General features: G+C 47.0%; 1 protein-coding gene across 1 annotated transcript in view; it reads left to right on the top strand.

Annotated features, from left to right (window-relative positions):
* Positions 1–11,252: 11,252 nt before the first annotated feature.
* The window catches only part of LHFPL6 (LHFPL tetraspan subfamily member 6), a gene marked incomplete at both ends in the record, with an annotated part of 134,576 nt that continues 128,895 nt past the window's right edge, over positions 11,253–16,933 (top strand). Inside the window, one exon of the mRNA XM_082277881.1 lies at positions 11,253–11,637. Within this exon, the coding sequence (XP_082134007.1) occupies positions 11,253–11,637 (385 nt within the window). The remainder of the gene's footprint in view (positions 11,638–16,933) is intronic.

Raw genomic sequence — 16,933 nt, 5'->3', positions numbered from 1 at the left:
CAAAAAGCAAATGTCATGTTGAGTGAACTGCCAGTTTAGAGGTTTTGAAAGGATATCTTTATGTTAATTTTGATGATTAGAGGCTTCTTCCTGCTTCTGTCCCATCCATGTCCTTTTATGTGATATAGTCTAGAGTACTAATAATACAGGCACAGTAACATCTCAAAGAAAAGCATCAGGTGCTTTAACCAGATTGCAGATTGCAGCGCTAACTGGCAAAATTAACATACTTGTGCCTCACTGCAGAAAGCTTATGACAAGAAAAGCCCACGCTGGCCTGGAGCTTGACTTTCCTTTTACTGGTCAAAAAGCAGATTATTTTGCTGTGGTGTAATTGCTGATCCATTGCATATATAGGGAGCTCTTAATATTAAGAGGCCTGAATCTATTCTTGCCCTCTTCAACTTGAATATCTGAACACTTGAAGACAAAATTAAGAACTTTTAGAGGAATACATCTCACCAATCTTCTAACACCTAAAAGTCAGAGGTAAAATCAACAGCTAACCATCCTATCAGAGAATGGAAAGAAAGGCACTTGCAGAAGGCAATTCGTCCTCAGATTCCTACCCAGTCCTCTCCACTGCCTGCATAGAAAACTTGTGAGCTGGACAGTTGAGTAGAATTTTTTTTTACCCCTATTTGTCTGACTGTGACTTTTGACTTCTCTGCAAATACTCCTAAGAATATGCCCCAGCTTCAGTGCTGTGGAAATGAAATACTATGTTTGAATCCTGGTGTAACCCCAGGTTCTCCTTATACTCATGGGGAAGGGGGTAAAAAACCCAGGAGGTTTGATTTTGCAATTAAAAATAAAATGTATTATTTTCACAGCAAAATGATCTAGTTGGTGCCTGTAGGCATGTGACATATCATGCAGATGTATATCATTTTGGATGACAAAACATGGACTTGCTAGTTGAAAAGGTAGAACTGCCCAAGGGCTAGTTTAATTTTTGCACCTGAATCAGAAAAAATGTTTACATTTTCCTTCATAAATCAATGCTGCAGTCTAGTTCATACCTGCTTCTTCTCTTCCCTCTTCTCCTGTGCCTCTTCCCTTCATTTATTTTGTCACCTTCTTTCCATCTTCCTATGCAAATCCCTCTCTCAGAAATGTGTTTCACTCTATCACAGATATGCCCGCTTGGAATGCATTACTCACCTTCTCAGATACCAATATTTATCTAAATTTCTTTCAGTATGAAGGGGGTTGGACACAGTTTCTCTTATCAGTAGTGGAGATATGCCAGCATACTACCACAGAGTCACTGTCTTATGTCTGATTCATTGAAGAGTTATTTTACAAGAGACTTGGGTGTGAGCAGGAATACATATGTTGAGCTCCATTCTCCAAAGTGTCAGGCACTGTCTTGAGGATATACTTAAGTGCTGGGTGATTCACGGGCAGAGTTTCTGTGTTTTACGAGGTTGAACCAAAGTTCCTTTATTTTTTTCAGGCACTGAAGTTAACAGAAGCCCTCATGGATGGGTATTGCAGCATAAATTAACTTCAGCTGAAGAAACAAAATGGTTGCAAAGAAAGAAGAAAGTCAGTTCTTACTGCATCAATAAGAGAGGAAGGATTCATTGCCTTCCAGAATTTGAAGGAAGAGGATAAGAATTAATTCCCTTTTTGTCACTGTCTCAGCCCCATTCTGCCTCATTTTTTCCAAATGTCTAAAGACTCAAGCAATGGGCAGTTATTTAATATGCAGAGCTAGCGCAGAGTTCTCTCTACTCAAACATGAAAGTGGCTTAGCAAATATCTAGTTTCTCTAAGGTCAGTTTATGGTGTATATTTGAGTGAATAATTTTTTCCTTAAAAAAAAAAAGTCCTTGTTTTAATGGGTAATTTCCCTTGAAAATGGTAAACTGCAAATTAAATGGCAAAAAGCAATTAATTATTGAAATTATAATATCCTTGTAAAGGTTAAGAGGTAATATAAATGAAGTTCCTGTGAGCACATTAATGGAATTACTATCTTCCCCCATATAAGTGGTAACTGTAACGACCTTGCTAATTAGCTTTTTCATCGGGAAAAGGATATTGAAATATGTAGTTATATTGCAAAAGCACAATCTGTGAGTAGGTTATTTTGTTACAATATAATATAGAGAGAACACTCTAGGTGCTGAACCTTCCCAGAGAGGGTTAAGAGGTCTTTCCAGAGCATGTATGGGAGATGAGTGAAGCCCCCATAAACCAAGAGGAGATGATTAGTGACCTGCTTTGCCAAATAGACATGCACAAGTCTATGGGACCTGATGATCCAGCCCAGAGTACTGAGGGAACTGGTGAAAGAACTTGTGAAACCACTCTCAACCATCTACCAGCTGTCCTGGCTAACTGCAGAAGTTCCAGATGACTGAAAATTAGCAAATGTAACACCCAGCTACAAGAAGGGTTGAAAGGACGATCTGGGGAACTACAGGCCTGTCAGCCTGACCTTGGCAACAGGCCAGGTTATGGAAGAGATATCCTGGGTGCCATTGCTCAGCCCATGCAGGACAAACAGGGGATCAAGCCCAGCCTACATGGATTACAAAAGGCAGGTCCTGCTTGACCAACCTGATCTCCTATACCTATACCAATATATGTATTATAAATACACATATATCTAATAAATGCATATCCATGTAGGTATATGAATGTTATATACATACTGGATATGCTAATGACAAGCCTTTTGGACAGCTGCAAAAAAAAGGAGATTGGTTCTTCCCCCACTGAGGACATGTTTTGGACATGGATACACCTGAAAGCAAGTTCTGTTTGAGTTTCAGCTGACAAGAGCTGGCATTACAATTTTTCCCTGAATTAATCTCTGTGAGATTTCAGAAGTTCCAGCTTCACGGAGTCCCTGAGTTCTGTAAAACCCTCAGGGTGTGATGGGGAGGGGAGGAAATGAGCTTCCACTTGGAAAATGAATTGGCCATTGTCCCCAACTAGAGGATTTTCAGCTTTCCTTTCTAAAAACCCCAGAAATCATTAGCCATATGCTTGGGAATGTGATCTAATAGGGTGACCTAGATGCAAGTGATTGCTGGAGCTCATGGGGAGAGGCACCTCTGCTACAGTTCTGTGGAAGAAGGCCGGGGGAGGAACAGGACGCTGCCTTGAACCCCGTTTTCAGATACGCCCAGTTTAACCAAACCGTGCCGCTAAAAGTCACCTTTGGGTTCTGCAAAGGCTCCTCAGGAGCCTCAGGACAGTGGCCCAGGGCGGTTAAAAATCCCAGAGGTTTTATGGAGAACAGAAGCAAGCTCTTCTCTCTGCCCCCGCTTTTCACACGCACGCCCTTCCTCATCTGCAGCCGCACCAAACGCTCCGGAGGGGCCAGGGCACAACCCGCGCCAGCCCCGCGGGGCTCGGAGGTGTGAGGCTCCCGTGCCCCCGGCTCGCCCGTCCCGGCCTCCCCGAGCCCTGCTCCGGCCCCGCCGCCCACCGAGTGTCACTGTCGAGCAGCGCAGAGCCCGCGCCCGCCGCCCCGGGCACCCCATCGCCGGGGCACCGGCATGGTCCGGGCCCTGCGGGGAAACTGGGACCTCCTGCTGAAAGCTGATCCCAGGCTGAGGCTTTAAAATGAAAAGAAAAATCTCCTTGCTGTTGCACGTGTCGTCAAACAAACTCATGTCTCCAAACGCGCCCGCCACTCAGTGTGAGAAAGCACCGCGGCAAGACCTGCTCTTTGTATGTTCCCCACATCTTTCTTTAACAACACCTGGGGAAGACAGACAGATGTCCCACTCATAAGTAAGATGACACTCTTAAATTATTTGTATTGGGTCTACATGCACGGAAAGCTGGCTGCCAGTAGATGAGCATTTCTTACTGGGAAAGCAATCATCCAGATGTTCCTTATTTTAAAAAGTCCAATTAAGAATAGTGGAAATGCAGGATTGAAACCAGTCACATGTTTTTCCTGGGTTTGTGCAGGGCTAATACAATTCCCTGGTAAAGGAGGACGGGTCTGGGACCTGTAATCTCAGAGCTCAGTCACTTTGGCAGTGTTTGTGAGGCCAGAGCAGGCATTCCTCCCTTCAGCCGTGGGGCTGGTGCAGAATAAACCTCCTTGACCTCTCTCACAGCCACCAGGCTTGTCATCAGCAGGACACAAAAGAGAAAATCAATAGCTGTAGCTACTCTTTTAGAGCCTTGCAAAATGCAGACCACCTGGTGGCTTTTATATAATGGATGATAAGTAGTAACTTAAAAGATGAAACAACATACGGAGGGTTTATGGCAAATAATAAAGATTGTTTTCCTCTTTTGTTTTACATTGACATGTTATTTTTATGTGCACCCAGAGATTAAAAGACTGATGTTAGCACCAACAGCACTGTATCCAGTAAGACAACTCTCTTTCATATGGCAAGTTTTTTTCATGAACTGTTAGTAAGAGAATTCACAAAATTTACCACAAGAACCACCAGAAAAATAAGTATTAATGATAGGATCCTATTAGAATAGAAGTGGAGAGAAGATCTTTTGGTTAGAGCTAAGTTTATAGGCCAAGATTCAGGTCTGGGTACAACAGCTCAAAATCTACCCAGGTGTCTAGTTCCACCCACAGTAGAAAACATGCAATTTGTTTGACTTGGAAGAACACCATACGGATGGACAGGATATGGTCACCTGAATTTGTTTTCTTACCTTCCTCTGAGAAATTTGCAGGTGTTGGAGTTCTCTTTTTCTGTCTGTTGAGTTGATTTTTTTTTCCCCCTAGCTGCTGCAAGATTGGACATAATTTCAGGCAAATACACTAATTATCAGGTTATTTCTCTAACAGTACTTGTCTGTTTGGTTTCTGGAGACTGTATTTGAATAATTGGATTGACTTTCTGCTGCTCCTGGTACATACTCTCAAGTCTATTGTAGTACATATACCTTCCTTTTTCATTTAGAATCGAGTAGAGACACGACCTGAAGATCCAGTTTTGTGAGATGCTCGGAACCATTTTGGTGTGATCACTGTCCTGCAGATCACACAACCGAAAACAGATGCTGGCCTGAAAGATAAAACCCTTTTGGTTCTTTTCCTGATCAAAGACTGAAGAACGAGATAGAGGTTTGGTAGCTGCTTCATTTTCCTTGGGGTTCAGGAACATGCACACTCCCCTCTGGCATTTTATGTTGTCTTACAGGATATACCGTAATGAAAGAGCCTGTGGTTGAGCCTGTGATGTGTATATTAGCCAGGATTGATTTAGGTACAGTGACAGGATTTTCTGTCTTTATTCTGCTGTGCTGATTAGCTCCATCAAGTCTGTAGTGCCTCAGCTGTAACAGCAGCATAGTCAATGGATCGAGGAGAAGCAAAATGGTAAAATCTATAAGCATATTTTCCCATCTCCCTGCTAGGGTAGTTTTCTGACTGTATTCATGGGTGTTTGATTCAGTCTGACTTCAGTGGTTGCAACAGAAAGTAATCCGTGGCTCAGGTTCCCTCGACCAACTATGAAGATTTCTCACAAGCAGATTCTCTTAAAATCCAAATACCAGGAACAATTTTAAAACCAGCTGCTATTTCAGTATAGACAAGACCCTGAGGACCATGTGTTTTTTATTGCTTTATTCTGAGGAGGTGTCTACTTTTGTGGTTACAAGAAAGATTGTGAATCCTAAAGCACAATGTAATAACTCCCCTTTTCTTTCAAACAGGTTAGATGGGGATAGAAATATTTCAGCTAACTTTCAAGTAAAATACGTCCAAGCACAATGATCCTGAAAGGGGAATGAAATGTTGATACAATTGAAGCATGTTGAGTTTTAAACATTAGGAAAGAAATGGAATGAGAATTTGGATGTTACCTTATATACACAATGTGTTTAATTTGTTCCTAATCAAAACACAACTCATGGGACAGAAGATGGATTGTGAAATAAAGCTTATTTCCCTGGAAGTGACTAAGTCATGTAGCCAGCTTGTGGGGGCATTCAGAGACAGCTGGCAAGATGAGATGCTTCAGGAGAGATGCAGAATTCAATGTACAGTTTCCATGAGGGAAAGCAGAATGGCAGCAGCTCAGAGAGTGAATGTACAAGCCATATAAGGCAAGTAAATGAACTGCTCTAGAGATGCCATTAGCAAAGCAAACACTGACTTGGGGACCTTGGCATATACCATGCAAGAGATAAATTGCATGAATAAATGTATGCTTGTTTGCTTCTCCCTAGGCTTCCAGTGCCAGTTTTAACTGAGAAACAGTTTCCATGTGTGAAACAGAAGTTTTTCCACAGTCATTTCAATGCCAGGCAATTTCTACCCATGTCTGATCCCAGCACATGCCTAATTTAGACATATTTATCACAGTTTCATTATAACCCAGGCCTTTGGCTAAGGAAAGAATGACAGACCTTAGTCTTCAAACAATTGAGGATTTAATAACAGTACTCAAGTCTTCTCTTTCTTTACACCAAGAACAGAGTTCCAATGACACAATACTAGCTTAGTATCCCTGTCATTTCAGGCGTTGGTAAAATGAATAGCAGGGGGTAAAACACTGCACTGAGCCAAGTGAAGGCATGCGAGAGGTAAACAAGGAGTGTCTACACTCACCAAAAAGTGCACAGCTCCTTGTAGAAGTGGAGACCTGAGAGCTCGTGCATGCTTGGGGGTGGAGGCACAGCACCAGGCAGAAAGGTGATTTGAGGGGAGGATGGTATGCTGTGGAGCAGGCTCCAGCTCTCAGCTTTGGGAAAGTCATACCAGCTCCCTTTCTGTCAGACACCCCGTGGGCACATCCACTTTCATGTTTTGGTGTGAATCAAGGGCGTGCTTTTGAAGTGAATCTCCAGATCATCCTCACTTACCACGTTTTATTTTACCCAGCAGAGGTGAGTACACAGAGTGGATTCAGATAGCAATACAGCAGAAGACAGGTGCCAGAAGTCTATCAGATGTGTTCTAAGTTCTCATGGGGCCCTCAGTCCACAGACCCAGCCTGGAGTGAATCTGAAGAAAAAACTGTTGAAAAGTGTGAACATCATTTAGGCCCTCAACACGAGATCCAACACCAGATTGATCCACATTACTATAGATGTATACTAGGTGGATGTAGCCTAGGGGTAGTCAGCTGTGGGTATGGCTGCTTTGGGGTTATGCCTTCATTGTCTTCCTTGTGAAGCACTTTATTGCATATATTCTAGCATTCAGCCTATATTTAACTGACTTCTTGATTCTTTGAAGCACATTTCCTTAAATACACTTGAAATGTTAGGGTGGAAAACTCGATCATGCTAGATACTTTCCAATTCATTTCTTATCCCTTGGGAAAATATGCATTTTCAGTAATGTTCTGATTTTAAGACTTTGCATTATAGGGGAAAAAAATGGAAGTCTAATTTTAAAAAGACAATAAAGCAGCTTTGTAATTTAATCCTGAAAATAGCTGCTGTTACTATTAAATGGTGTAAATGCAGACTGAGTGCAATAAACCTCACTTCCATTTAGCATTAATAATATTAATGAATGGTGTTTAAATCACACGCCAGAACTGTAAAAGAAACATTACCGAAGAGATTTTGCATGTCTGGTGCTGACATAATTTAAACTTGTCATAAAATTGTCTTGTATCTGAGAAATATATTCATGTTTTTGGGCGTAGAGGAAAAACCAGAATAGGAAATGTCTTTTTCTCCCAGAGGCTCTGTGTGCAGAAGGCAACCCCTCCTCAAAACTTTCCCTCTTAAGTCACTCTGGGAAAGGGCTGAAGCTCCTGTCTCTCCGCTTGACCTAACCCATCCGGGATGAGCTGCTTGGTACTGTGATCCCATTTACTCTCGCTGTAGACCAACTCGGGAACTGTTGCGATCAAAATGCTGGATCAGCAGCTCGCATGCAGAGACAGACACAGTTCTTATCACACGCACACCATCAGATTAGTCCATATTTTCCCATGTAAGGACTGCAGCCTTACCCCTTTCCTTCAAACACTCCTTCTTTGCCGGCTTTCCCCCCCTCTCCTCTCCTGCTCTTTCCTCCTCTCCGTCCCCGTCTTCACCTCCCCGCGCACCCCGCACTAAGCCGCCGAGCCCGGCGACGCCGCAGCGCTCCCCGCCACCCCCGCACCAACCCGGCCCCGCATCAGTCCGCCCCGGCACCCACCGCTCCGGCCCAGGGACCCGAACCCCCCGTCCCAGTCCAGGGCGGCCTCGGGAAGCCGGGACCCACCCCCACTGCGACCCCGCGGGGCCGGGACCACCGCCCCGCCCCGTGAGGGCTCGGGGACGCGCCCCCGTTCTCCCGTTCGCCGCTCCCCCGCCGCCGCCCGGCCCCTCGCCCCCGGCCCCGTCCGCGGCCCCGCAACTGCGCCGACCGCGGCGGGTCCCGCCCGGGGAGGCGGTGGCGGGGAAGGGGGAGGAGAGGCGGCGGAGTGCGCTGCCTCCCGAGGAATCAAACGGGGGGAGACAGGAACGTGCGGAGGATAGGACGGGCCGGGCTGGGGAGGGTCCCGGTCCCTGTCCCGCCCGCCTCGGAGCTCCCGCGTCGCCTCCGCGCCGGGACCGCGGGTAGAGTCGCTTGGGGCGGCCGCCGCCCGCCGGCCCCGCGCCCATGTGCTCCCGGCAGCCGCGGCGGGCAGCCTACAAGCCCGGCGTGTCCGTAAGTAGCCCTTCGCTTCCCGGCACCGCGCCTGTCCCCATCCTGGCACTCCTAGACCCCTCGCCACTCCTGCTCCTTCCAGACACCGCCTCTCCCGCACTCCCTGCGCGGCTGAATCCGCTGCCCCTTACGGATCCCCTGTACCCCTTTCCCTTCTCGAACCCCTGCCCTCCCTCGCTCCCGGTACGTTGCATCCCCTGTATGACTCCGGATCCACGAGCCTTCAGAACGTCTCTTTCCTCCCCGACCCCTCCCCACCCCGCACGGCCACATCCCCTGCATCCCCGGACCCTCTTTCCCTCCTGCGTTCCTTTTCCCCGCTCCGACACCCAGCCTGGCCGCATTCCTTGCCCGTTGCACCGGACTCTGTAGACTCCCTTCCCTGCTCGGATTCCCAGCCCTCTCATTTTCTTGTCTTCCCGAATCCTTCCTCCCCCGGGCCCCCGTCCTTCCCGTATCTCCCTGTCACCCCGGACCGCTCTCCCTTCCCTTCCCCGCTGTTTCCCGGCTCTCAATCCTCTTGGCCACCCGGATTCCCCGCACTCTCTGCACCTCTGCCTTTCCAGCCCGTCCCCGCCCGCATTCTCCTTTCCCTCCCACTCTGCTCCTCTCGGACCCCTTGTCCTCACCACCCCTTCGCCTCCCGCGTCTCCTGCCCGTCTCGGATCCCCTGCCCCTCCCGGCTCTCCTGCCCCCCAGCCTGCCCCGCCCTGCACCCCCCCACCCTGCCGGCTCTGTGGGCGCTGCGCCCGCTCGCCCGCAGTTTTTTCCTGGCATCACCCCGGCGAGTTTTGGTTCCCGGCCGCCGCCTTCCCTTGGGGGAACCCGTATCTCTCCGCCGCCCCCTCCTACCCCTGGAGGGCGGGGAGCGGGGTTTCGGGGCCGGAGGGGCGAGTCCGCCTCCCGGGAGAGCGCCCAGGCTGTGAGCTGGCAGGCTCCGGTGAGCCAAAGCTGCTGCCTCGCTGGAGCCGGAGGATTTGCAGGGTCTTACCCCTGCGACCCTCCATGTTGTCCCCTATTTGCAGCTGTACCTCCTCCCGGGATTCAGGGAATGAACTCCCCTACGTGCCGTGACCCACTTTGGCTTAGACTTTTGTTGCCACGCCAAGACACAGACAGATCCTTCTCTAGATGATGCTTCTGGAGGAATGGTGGCCCCCCCATGCCTCTCTGGCAAGTTTTTATCCCCAGGGGTTTGGCGTTTTGCAGGTTGAAAGGCATTTCTGTGGATAGGCTATGGGTGGATCGGTGTACTCTTCTTCAGTAGCAGCAGAGGCCTTTTTAATATTACAGAAGAGATTTCTTCTTCTTAGTGTTTTAAAAGTAAACAAACTTTTGTGTAGTGCACATGGCTAATTTCACTTACAAACTTTCTCTACATTCCCTCCTTGTGCTGAAGTAGTATTCATTTTATTGCCTTTTCATGAATTGGATTCACTGACTGGCGTCTAATGCTTAGAAGAAAAAGCCCTTGTAAATAGCTATCAGAATTAATTTGGCAGCAACTGTGAGAAAAGATCATAAATTTACAAATGCAGTTAGAATAATGATCCAGCATGAATTTAACAAGAAATACACCCCCAGCCTCTGGGAACGGCATGTAGGTTTCTGTGACAGTCAAATGCACTTGGCCACACTGATACTGAGCTTAAAGGCTGGGAGTTGTCTGAGAAGGATGCAAAAGGGTTATGGCTCCTGGGTTTGAGCTGGGAAGAGGCAAAGAAGAGCTGGGCTGAATGCAAGCAGGAATATGAAGAGAGACCTCTGTGTTTTAATTGTGTGCTTCTTGGAGTTGTGTGGGGGTGAATCCAAAAGATGTGGCAATGTCTTCACTTACCAGAAGCCCACCTGGAGTTCGGGTTTCTGGCACTTTGGGACATCAAGTGATAAAAGGTTACTTTTGCACAGAGATGCCAAACAACTTGGAGTGCTGGAAAAAATGTCATCTTGCAACACTTCTTTTGGGGTTGTGCTAATAAATTTTACTTCTGTCACAAGAGTCTGATCTTGAGATACTTTAGGCACTGTGAGTGGTCTTGCACTGAAGCGGCAGGACCATCTATAAAGTGAAGTACATTCTCCAGGTATTGCAGGAGGAAGGTCTAGCTAACTAAGGATAAGCAAGACCTCATCTATTTTTTCTATCGGTACTGGAAAGATCAGGATGTACAGTGGAGAAGAGTGAGGCAAGTACACAGGGAGCCCCTGAAGGTGGCTGCAGAGTGTTCCTGGATGTGCACAGCAGCCTGTGCCAGCTGGGCTGCCTGTCACCACCATCACACTGACCACAGAAGCTGGTGTCACTGAGAATGATTATAGGGTCTTCTTGCAAGGGTGGGACAGAAAAGTGGCATGTCTACTTCAGAAATCCCCTAGGAAGGAAAAACACTCTGGCAGACAAATATTTTTTTCTAATGTCAGTGTTACTGAACTTGTATTTTTCTCCTTTTTTGTGTTTTGTCATTTAATTAGGGACCTTTGACTTCATGATGGGAGGAAATATTCCCCTGGCTGTTAGGATCCAAGCTTCTCCGAGTGTGAGGATTTGTCAAGGCTGAAAGATTCTGGATTATCCATAAAACTGCTCTAAAATACACAGTTACTTTTGTGTCTTCCTATTGTGAGAGGTCTTGAAACAGATACAAAGATGGCCTCCAGCCTCACCTGTGCCGGTGTCGTCTGGGCCTTCCTCTCCTTCCTCTGCGCTGCTGCCTCCTGTGTTGGCTTCTTCATGCCCTACTGGCTCTTGGGGTCTCAGCTGGAGAAGTCTGTTTCCTTCGGCACTTTCCGGAGGTGTTCCTACCCGATTCGGGATGAGAGCCGCCAGATGACGGTGATGGTGGAGCAGTGTGGCCGCTATGCCTCCTTCCAGGCCATCCCGAGTGCCGAGTGGAGGATCTGCACGGTGGTGACGGGCCTGGGCTGCGGGCTGCTTCTCTTGGTGGCCCTGACAGCGCTCATGGGCTGCTGTGTGTCCGAGCTCATCTCCAGGACCGTGGGCAGGGTGGCAGGAGGCATCCAGTTCCTGGGCGGTAAGTGCTCTTGCGATGAGGGGATGGGGGTGTCCAGGCTATTTGTTTGCACATGTGGAGACTCCCCTGGTGCTTTGGGAAGAGGGAGGGGTGATTCAGACTTTCTCCTAGAGAGGGAGACCACTTGGCTCCCTCAATGACTGATCTGGTTGTGTGGCTGCCTGAAAGTGGCCCAAAGACACAGTGGCCTGTGCTCTCTTGTGCTCAAGCCCCTGTCTGGTCATTATGTGACCTTTGAGAGCAGTGTGGCAAGTCAGCTTCTGTGGGCCAGCATCTTCACAGCAGTTTTGTGAGCTGAGTTGGACGTACCTGGAGAAGCATGTGGGCTACAGATCCACATGGAGCATTGTGGTTTGGCAGAGGAGAGGCTGTGTTATATGGGAACAACCTCTCTTTCTCCTTCCTACCCCTAATACTGGCAAAGCTCCCTCCAGCTCTGCTCTCTGCCGCTGCACAGATCTGGCAACAAGCTTTTGGCCCAGGTTTGAAGTGTGAATTGTTTATCCCTGATGGAGGTGGCCTACCATCTCCTGGGAGGAGCCCTGCTGGGCTGGCTGACCCACGCTGCCCGCTGATGGTGCCACAGGTTTGTTGGCTCCACGGGCTAGACAGTGTGTGGGAGAATTACCTCTGTTCTTTTTTCTAACTTGTAATTGTGTGGCGTCTCTGTAACTGTAAGAGTATTTGAAGGGTATGAGACAATAAATAGGATCCACAAGCGTGCTTTTTACAGGGCAGTTTTCCCAGTAAATCATCACCCTCTTGTTATCGGTGACATGCGGATCAGTGGCACTCACTTTTGCCTTATTCAAGCGCTCCACTGCTCGCACTCACTTGCCCCCATAAGGTAACATGTTTCTCTGAGCTTTGGATGCTGAGGCAGTGCAGGTGCCAGCTTTCTGGGTGCCCTGCAGTGTCTGATTCCAGCCAGGCACCCTGGCTCATGCCCCAGAGGAGTGGACTGTAGTGGAACCCTCACTTCTCTCCCCTCCAAACACATGCTTGCCCTGCAAGGGCAGTCTGGTTACATGCCATGTCTGCAGCTTCTAAGGAAGCACAAGACAAAAACTCCACTAACTGTCCAGCTTGGTGTGGACAGCTGAGGCAGGGAAAGGGCCCTGTGCCAAGCCTCCAGCCAGACGATATCAGTGTAACTCCCCCCTGGACAGAAGGAGTCCTCTCTCCAAATTTTTGAGTAGTTTCTGCACTTTAGAGTAAGCTGACCCCATCACTTCACTCTTCCCTCAGCTTTGTGGCCCACAGGCATTCCTGTGTTTAATCTGTCTGACAATTTGAAAGTGCAGCAGCTGCTGGAGAGTTAACTCTGCTGGGAGCTGCGGTTTCTTGAAACCTGCTCCATTATACAGTTCCAGCCAGGCAGTCGGGGGTGGAGGAGGTTTTCAGTTTGGTGACAATCTGCAAGCCCGCTTTGTCTGACTTTTTTCTCTTAGAGCCATCACAGGCTTTAACCACCCCCTCTTTCCAACTGCTGTCTCGGCTCATCTGGTTTTAATTTGTGTTTGGCCCCTTTCTCGTGACCATGCTCCCCCGTGTGCCTGTGGAACAGGGCCAGCAGGGGAGCTTCCAGCTGTTTGCTTACAGCCATCCCAGCAAACACGGCAGCCCCAGCAGCAGGCAGATGGCCGAATGATGCAGGAGGAACCCCGCTCCCCCATGACACTGGTGTGGGCTGAAGGTGTGCTCCCTTCTCTGAGGCAGGATGGTGGCTCCTGGGCAAGGAGGTGAGAGGTTCCTTGAGAGCACACCATGGCAACCCCTGAAGCTTGTCCAAGCTGATCAGGCAGCATCCCATCCTGCCTGAAAGGGCATGAGCAGGTAGTGCTTGTTCTCAGTAGGTGACAATTCAAAGAAATGTGAACCTGTGATATGAAATGAAAATTGCCCACAACTTTGCTTACAGTTCAGACATTAGTTACACAGCATGCCTAATTTTCCCCTCTACTGGCTTTTATGGTTGTCTCGCATTTCATTCAGCACTGCTAGAAGTGTGTAAGAGAAGACCAAAGTGAGAACCATAATTTCTTAACCTGCTTAAAACCTAACTGGGGGGGCACAAGGGAGAGGCCAGGTGGTGAAAGCCAGTAATTTGGATAAACTGAAGGGACATATTAGGGTAAAGAGGAGTTTCTTACATCCCTCATCAGATCCTTAGCTGCTATAAATCAGTGTAGGGTAATTGTTTAAATGACATGACTACATTTACTTAGATGTCTAACTTAGGCACTATAATTACTATGTTGTTTCATGTCAAGATAGCCGTGAGCTGTTCACCTTATTTACAAACAGGGAATGCCAGCTCTTTGTTCCCTGTATTGCAGTTGTAGGTTTAGCTGTCTATCATGATGTAGGCTTTGAATATGGTTTGGTGGCAGTGCACTCATTGTCATTTAGTTGGTCTCCACTTAAAGATCTTATCAAATAAAATGCTTATAATTTTTTTTTTTTTTAACTGGGGAGAAGAACTCCCAGCTAGCTTTGTATGAAGGAAAAGCCTAGGAAAATAAGCAGCCACTGAGTGATGCTATTAATTCATCCTCTTCGTTAGGACAGGGAGGTGGCTAAACGGTTTCACTTTCTTTTTGTCTGAGGCATCTACACCCATACCCTTCTGGGGCTCTTGCTCCAGTGACAGAGGATAAGTGTTGGAATAAACCACATTTCTCTTGAAGTTAGAAACCAGCATAAAGACAGGTTCAGTGTAGCTAGTTTATGTCTTTACTTGTGTTCCTTTTGTTTAGGATCCAAGTAAGTTTCTCCACATGATTTAAAAAACACAGACTTGAGGAGGAAGTGAGCCAATGGAGGATGGATTATTACAGGAGGCCCAAGAGCAGGGGAGATGTACAAGCCACTGAAGCTAATGGTGAGCCAAAGCACTAAGGTTGCTAAAACTTACTCCAACACTAGAAGCATTTTTACTGCTATGAAGAGGTGGCAGAGAGGTTTGCTTACCAGAGCTGGTAAGCAAACAGCCTGGTCCTTTTCTTCTAGCATTGTGAAGGAGGAATAACTCCAAGTAGGTCAGTGGAATAACACCTGTAAAAAAGTAGTGCAGCTTGTGCTAGCTAAATGGTGCCAAGGTTTTATAGCTGGGATTTCCCCAAGTTGCATGTGGCAGCTCAAGGGAGTGAATTATTCATGAGTGCTTATACCATAAATCTGCTCTTCTGATGAAAATGGAATGGCAGAACCTGCAAGAAATTGCAGATCTAGGCAGAGTCAGAAGGGCTCTTTGGATATTGCTTGATCCTGTGTACTTAGTCTGTATTTGCGATTTCAGATGATCCTGGCTACAGAGCATACATGTATTTTAAGATGACTCTGGGATGAAACATGTGGAGTTTTTGTTCCTACTAGAAAGATTGCATCATAGACTTTTCCTCATTTTCACAACTGTGGGAGCTGCTTCCTTTCCCATACATGATCACGTGGCAGCTCTGTAACCATTACAGCAACTGCGTGCATGAAAAACAAATGCTTTTAGCTTTTTCTAAGGCAATTTGGTGGTGGGTGACAAGAAGTATCCAACCTCCCAAGGCCAGGCTTTTCTGCAGTGGACATCAGTGGTCTGCAGGCAGTCCACAGCTGGCAAACTGATGCTGTGGTCTCTCAGAACATGCCTCCTGGACATCTCTCTTGGACTGCTTCGAAGAAATGACAATGGAGGTGAAAGTTATGCTATCTGTAACCTCTTGAGGGCACAGTCATGCAGATGGATACAGTCTTCGACCATAATTATAGAGGATATGACAGCAAGGAGTGAAGTTTAACAAATCTTTGGCAAATTGGAGTCTGTAATTATTGATCTCCTTTTCATTGTGCCGTGGCAAGTCAATTCCACTTAAATGGAGAAACAAGAAATTTGCAGGTAGGTAGCTCGGATATGACATACTAATTTGGTGAATAGTTTCACTCTCTAAATGCAGAGCAATGATTTTAAGAACATAGCAATATTTTTAAGAACATAATGAACTTAAAGGTTAGCCAGTTTTATGAGAGGCAGTGGATCAAAAGGCACAAGTACTGCAAGGATGGCCAATTTAAAGAGCATTACGCTGGCAAGGTGAAGCTTTTCATTAAAATGGTCAGCATGCAGGAATGAAATCTTCACTAGCTCAGAACTCCCTTTTGCTGCGTAGAACAGCTAAACGAAGCTCAGAGTACGGATCCGAGGGAACAGAGCATGAACCAGTCTGCTGGCTGAGACACCTCTCTGAACCTGTCACTATGGCCCTGATTCTGAGTGCCATGTGAGAAGTGAACCCTTTCCATGACTGTGGTAGCCACGTGGCTGTCAGTAACTGGCACGTTTACTGTCATCTTTAGCATTCATTGATTGCACTCTAACGAAGCACAAGTTTTGCTACTCCCTTTGTTAAATGAGCAAAGTTTTCAGTGGCTTCTACTCTTCCTCGCCTTACTTCTCTGTCTTGTTTCCCTTATGTGGAAGAGCTGAAACTCCCAAAACTATGGTCCTTGAATTGCTGGTTAGAAAATCTGGAGAGCTCTTGAAACAGGGGGTGATGAAAGGAGCATTTGGTTATTCGAGAAAAAGGGGACACAGTTCCTAACAACTTCTGATTTTGTCTCAGAAAATAAAATGTGGCCTTATGAAAAATGCTCTCAGTACTATATGAAGTTGCTGGAGAATCCTTCTCCAAGTGTTCTGTGCCAGTAGAGGCCATAATAGTTTCCATCACTCATAAGGTGCTCAGGGCAAACATTTGCTGGGTGCAGAGGGCAGAAAAATAAGGACTGATCCCTCAAGATGAGGAGAATGTGGGGTGATGTTCTGGTCCTGCATTGTCCGTGATGAAATCTCAGAGAAAGCCTTTGCAATTTTGGGATAAAGATTTTAAAGAGACAGATCTAAACATAATCTGCAAGTTGTTTGCATATTAATGGGCGAATATGACTTTGCAGGTGAGATGATACTAAAATGTAAGGGACAGAGGAGGAAGGAATGCTAAGTTGTGGCCTTGTGAGGTCATGTAGAGAAGCTCTCCCTCAAAGGATTTGCTTGGGGAGACAGTTAAAAATGTAAGAAGAGGCTTTTTGGAGAGATGGAGTCACTGAAATGAAGTTGTGCTTCAAGAAACACAGCTGGCAGTTAAAGACAGCTGTGGGGTTCAAGGGGAGCAAAACAGTCTTGATTCTGAGGCTGGCTAAGAAAGGGGCTTTGGGAAGAGTAGTTCCAGTTGACTACAGGAACTAGAAACTTCTGGGAAAGGTTTTTGTGCAGCTGGAGGAAAAGGTGCTGACCAGTAACCATTAT

Source organism: Coloeus monedula, assembly GCF_965178545.1.
Source record: "Coloeus monedula genome assembly, chromosome: 3".
Classification (NCBI taxonomy): domain Eukaryota; kingdom Metazoa; phylum Chordata; class Aves; order Passeriformes; family Corvidae; genus Coloeus; species Coloeus monedula.
The sequence above is the reverse complement of the archived record's forward strand: the minus strand, read 5'-3'. Positions and strand labels throughout refer to the sequence as shown.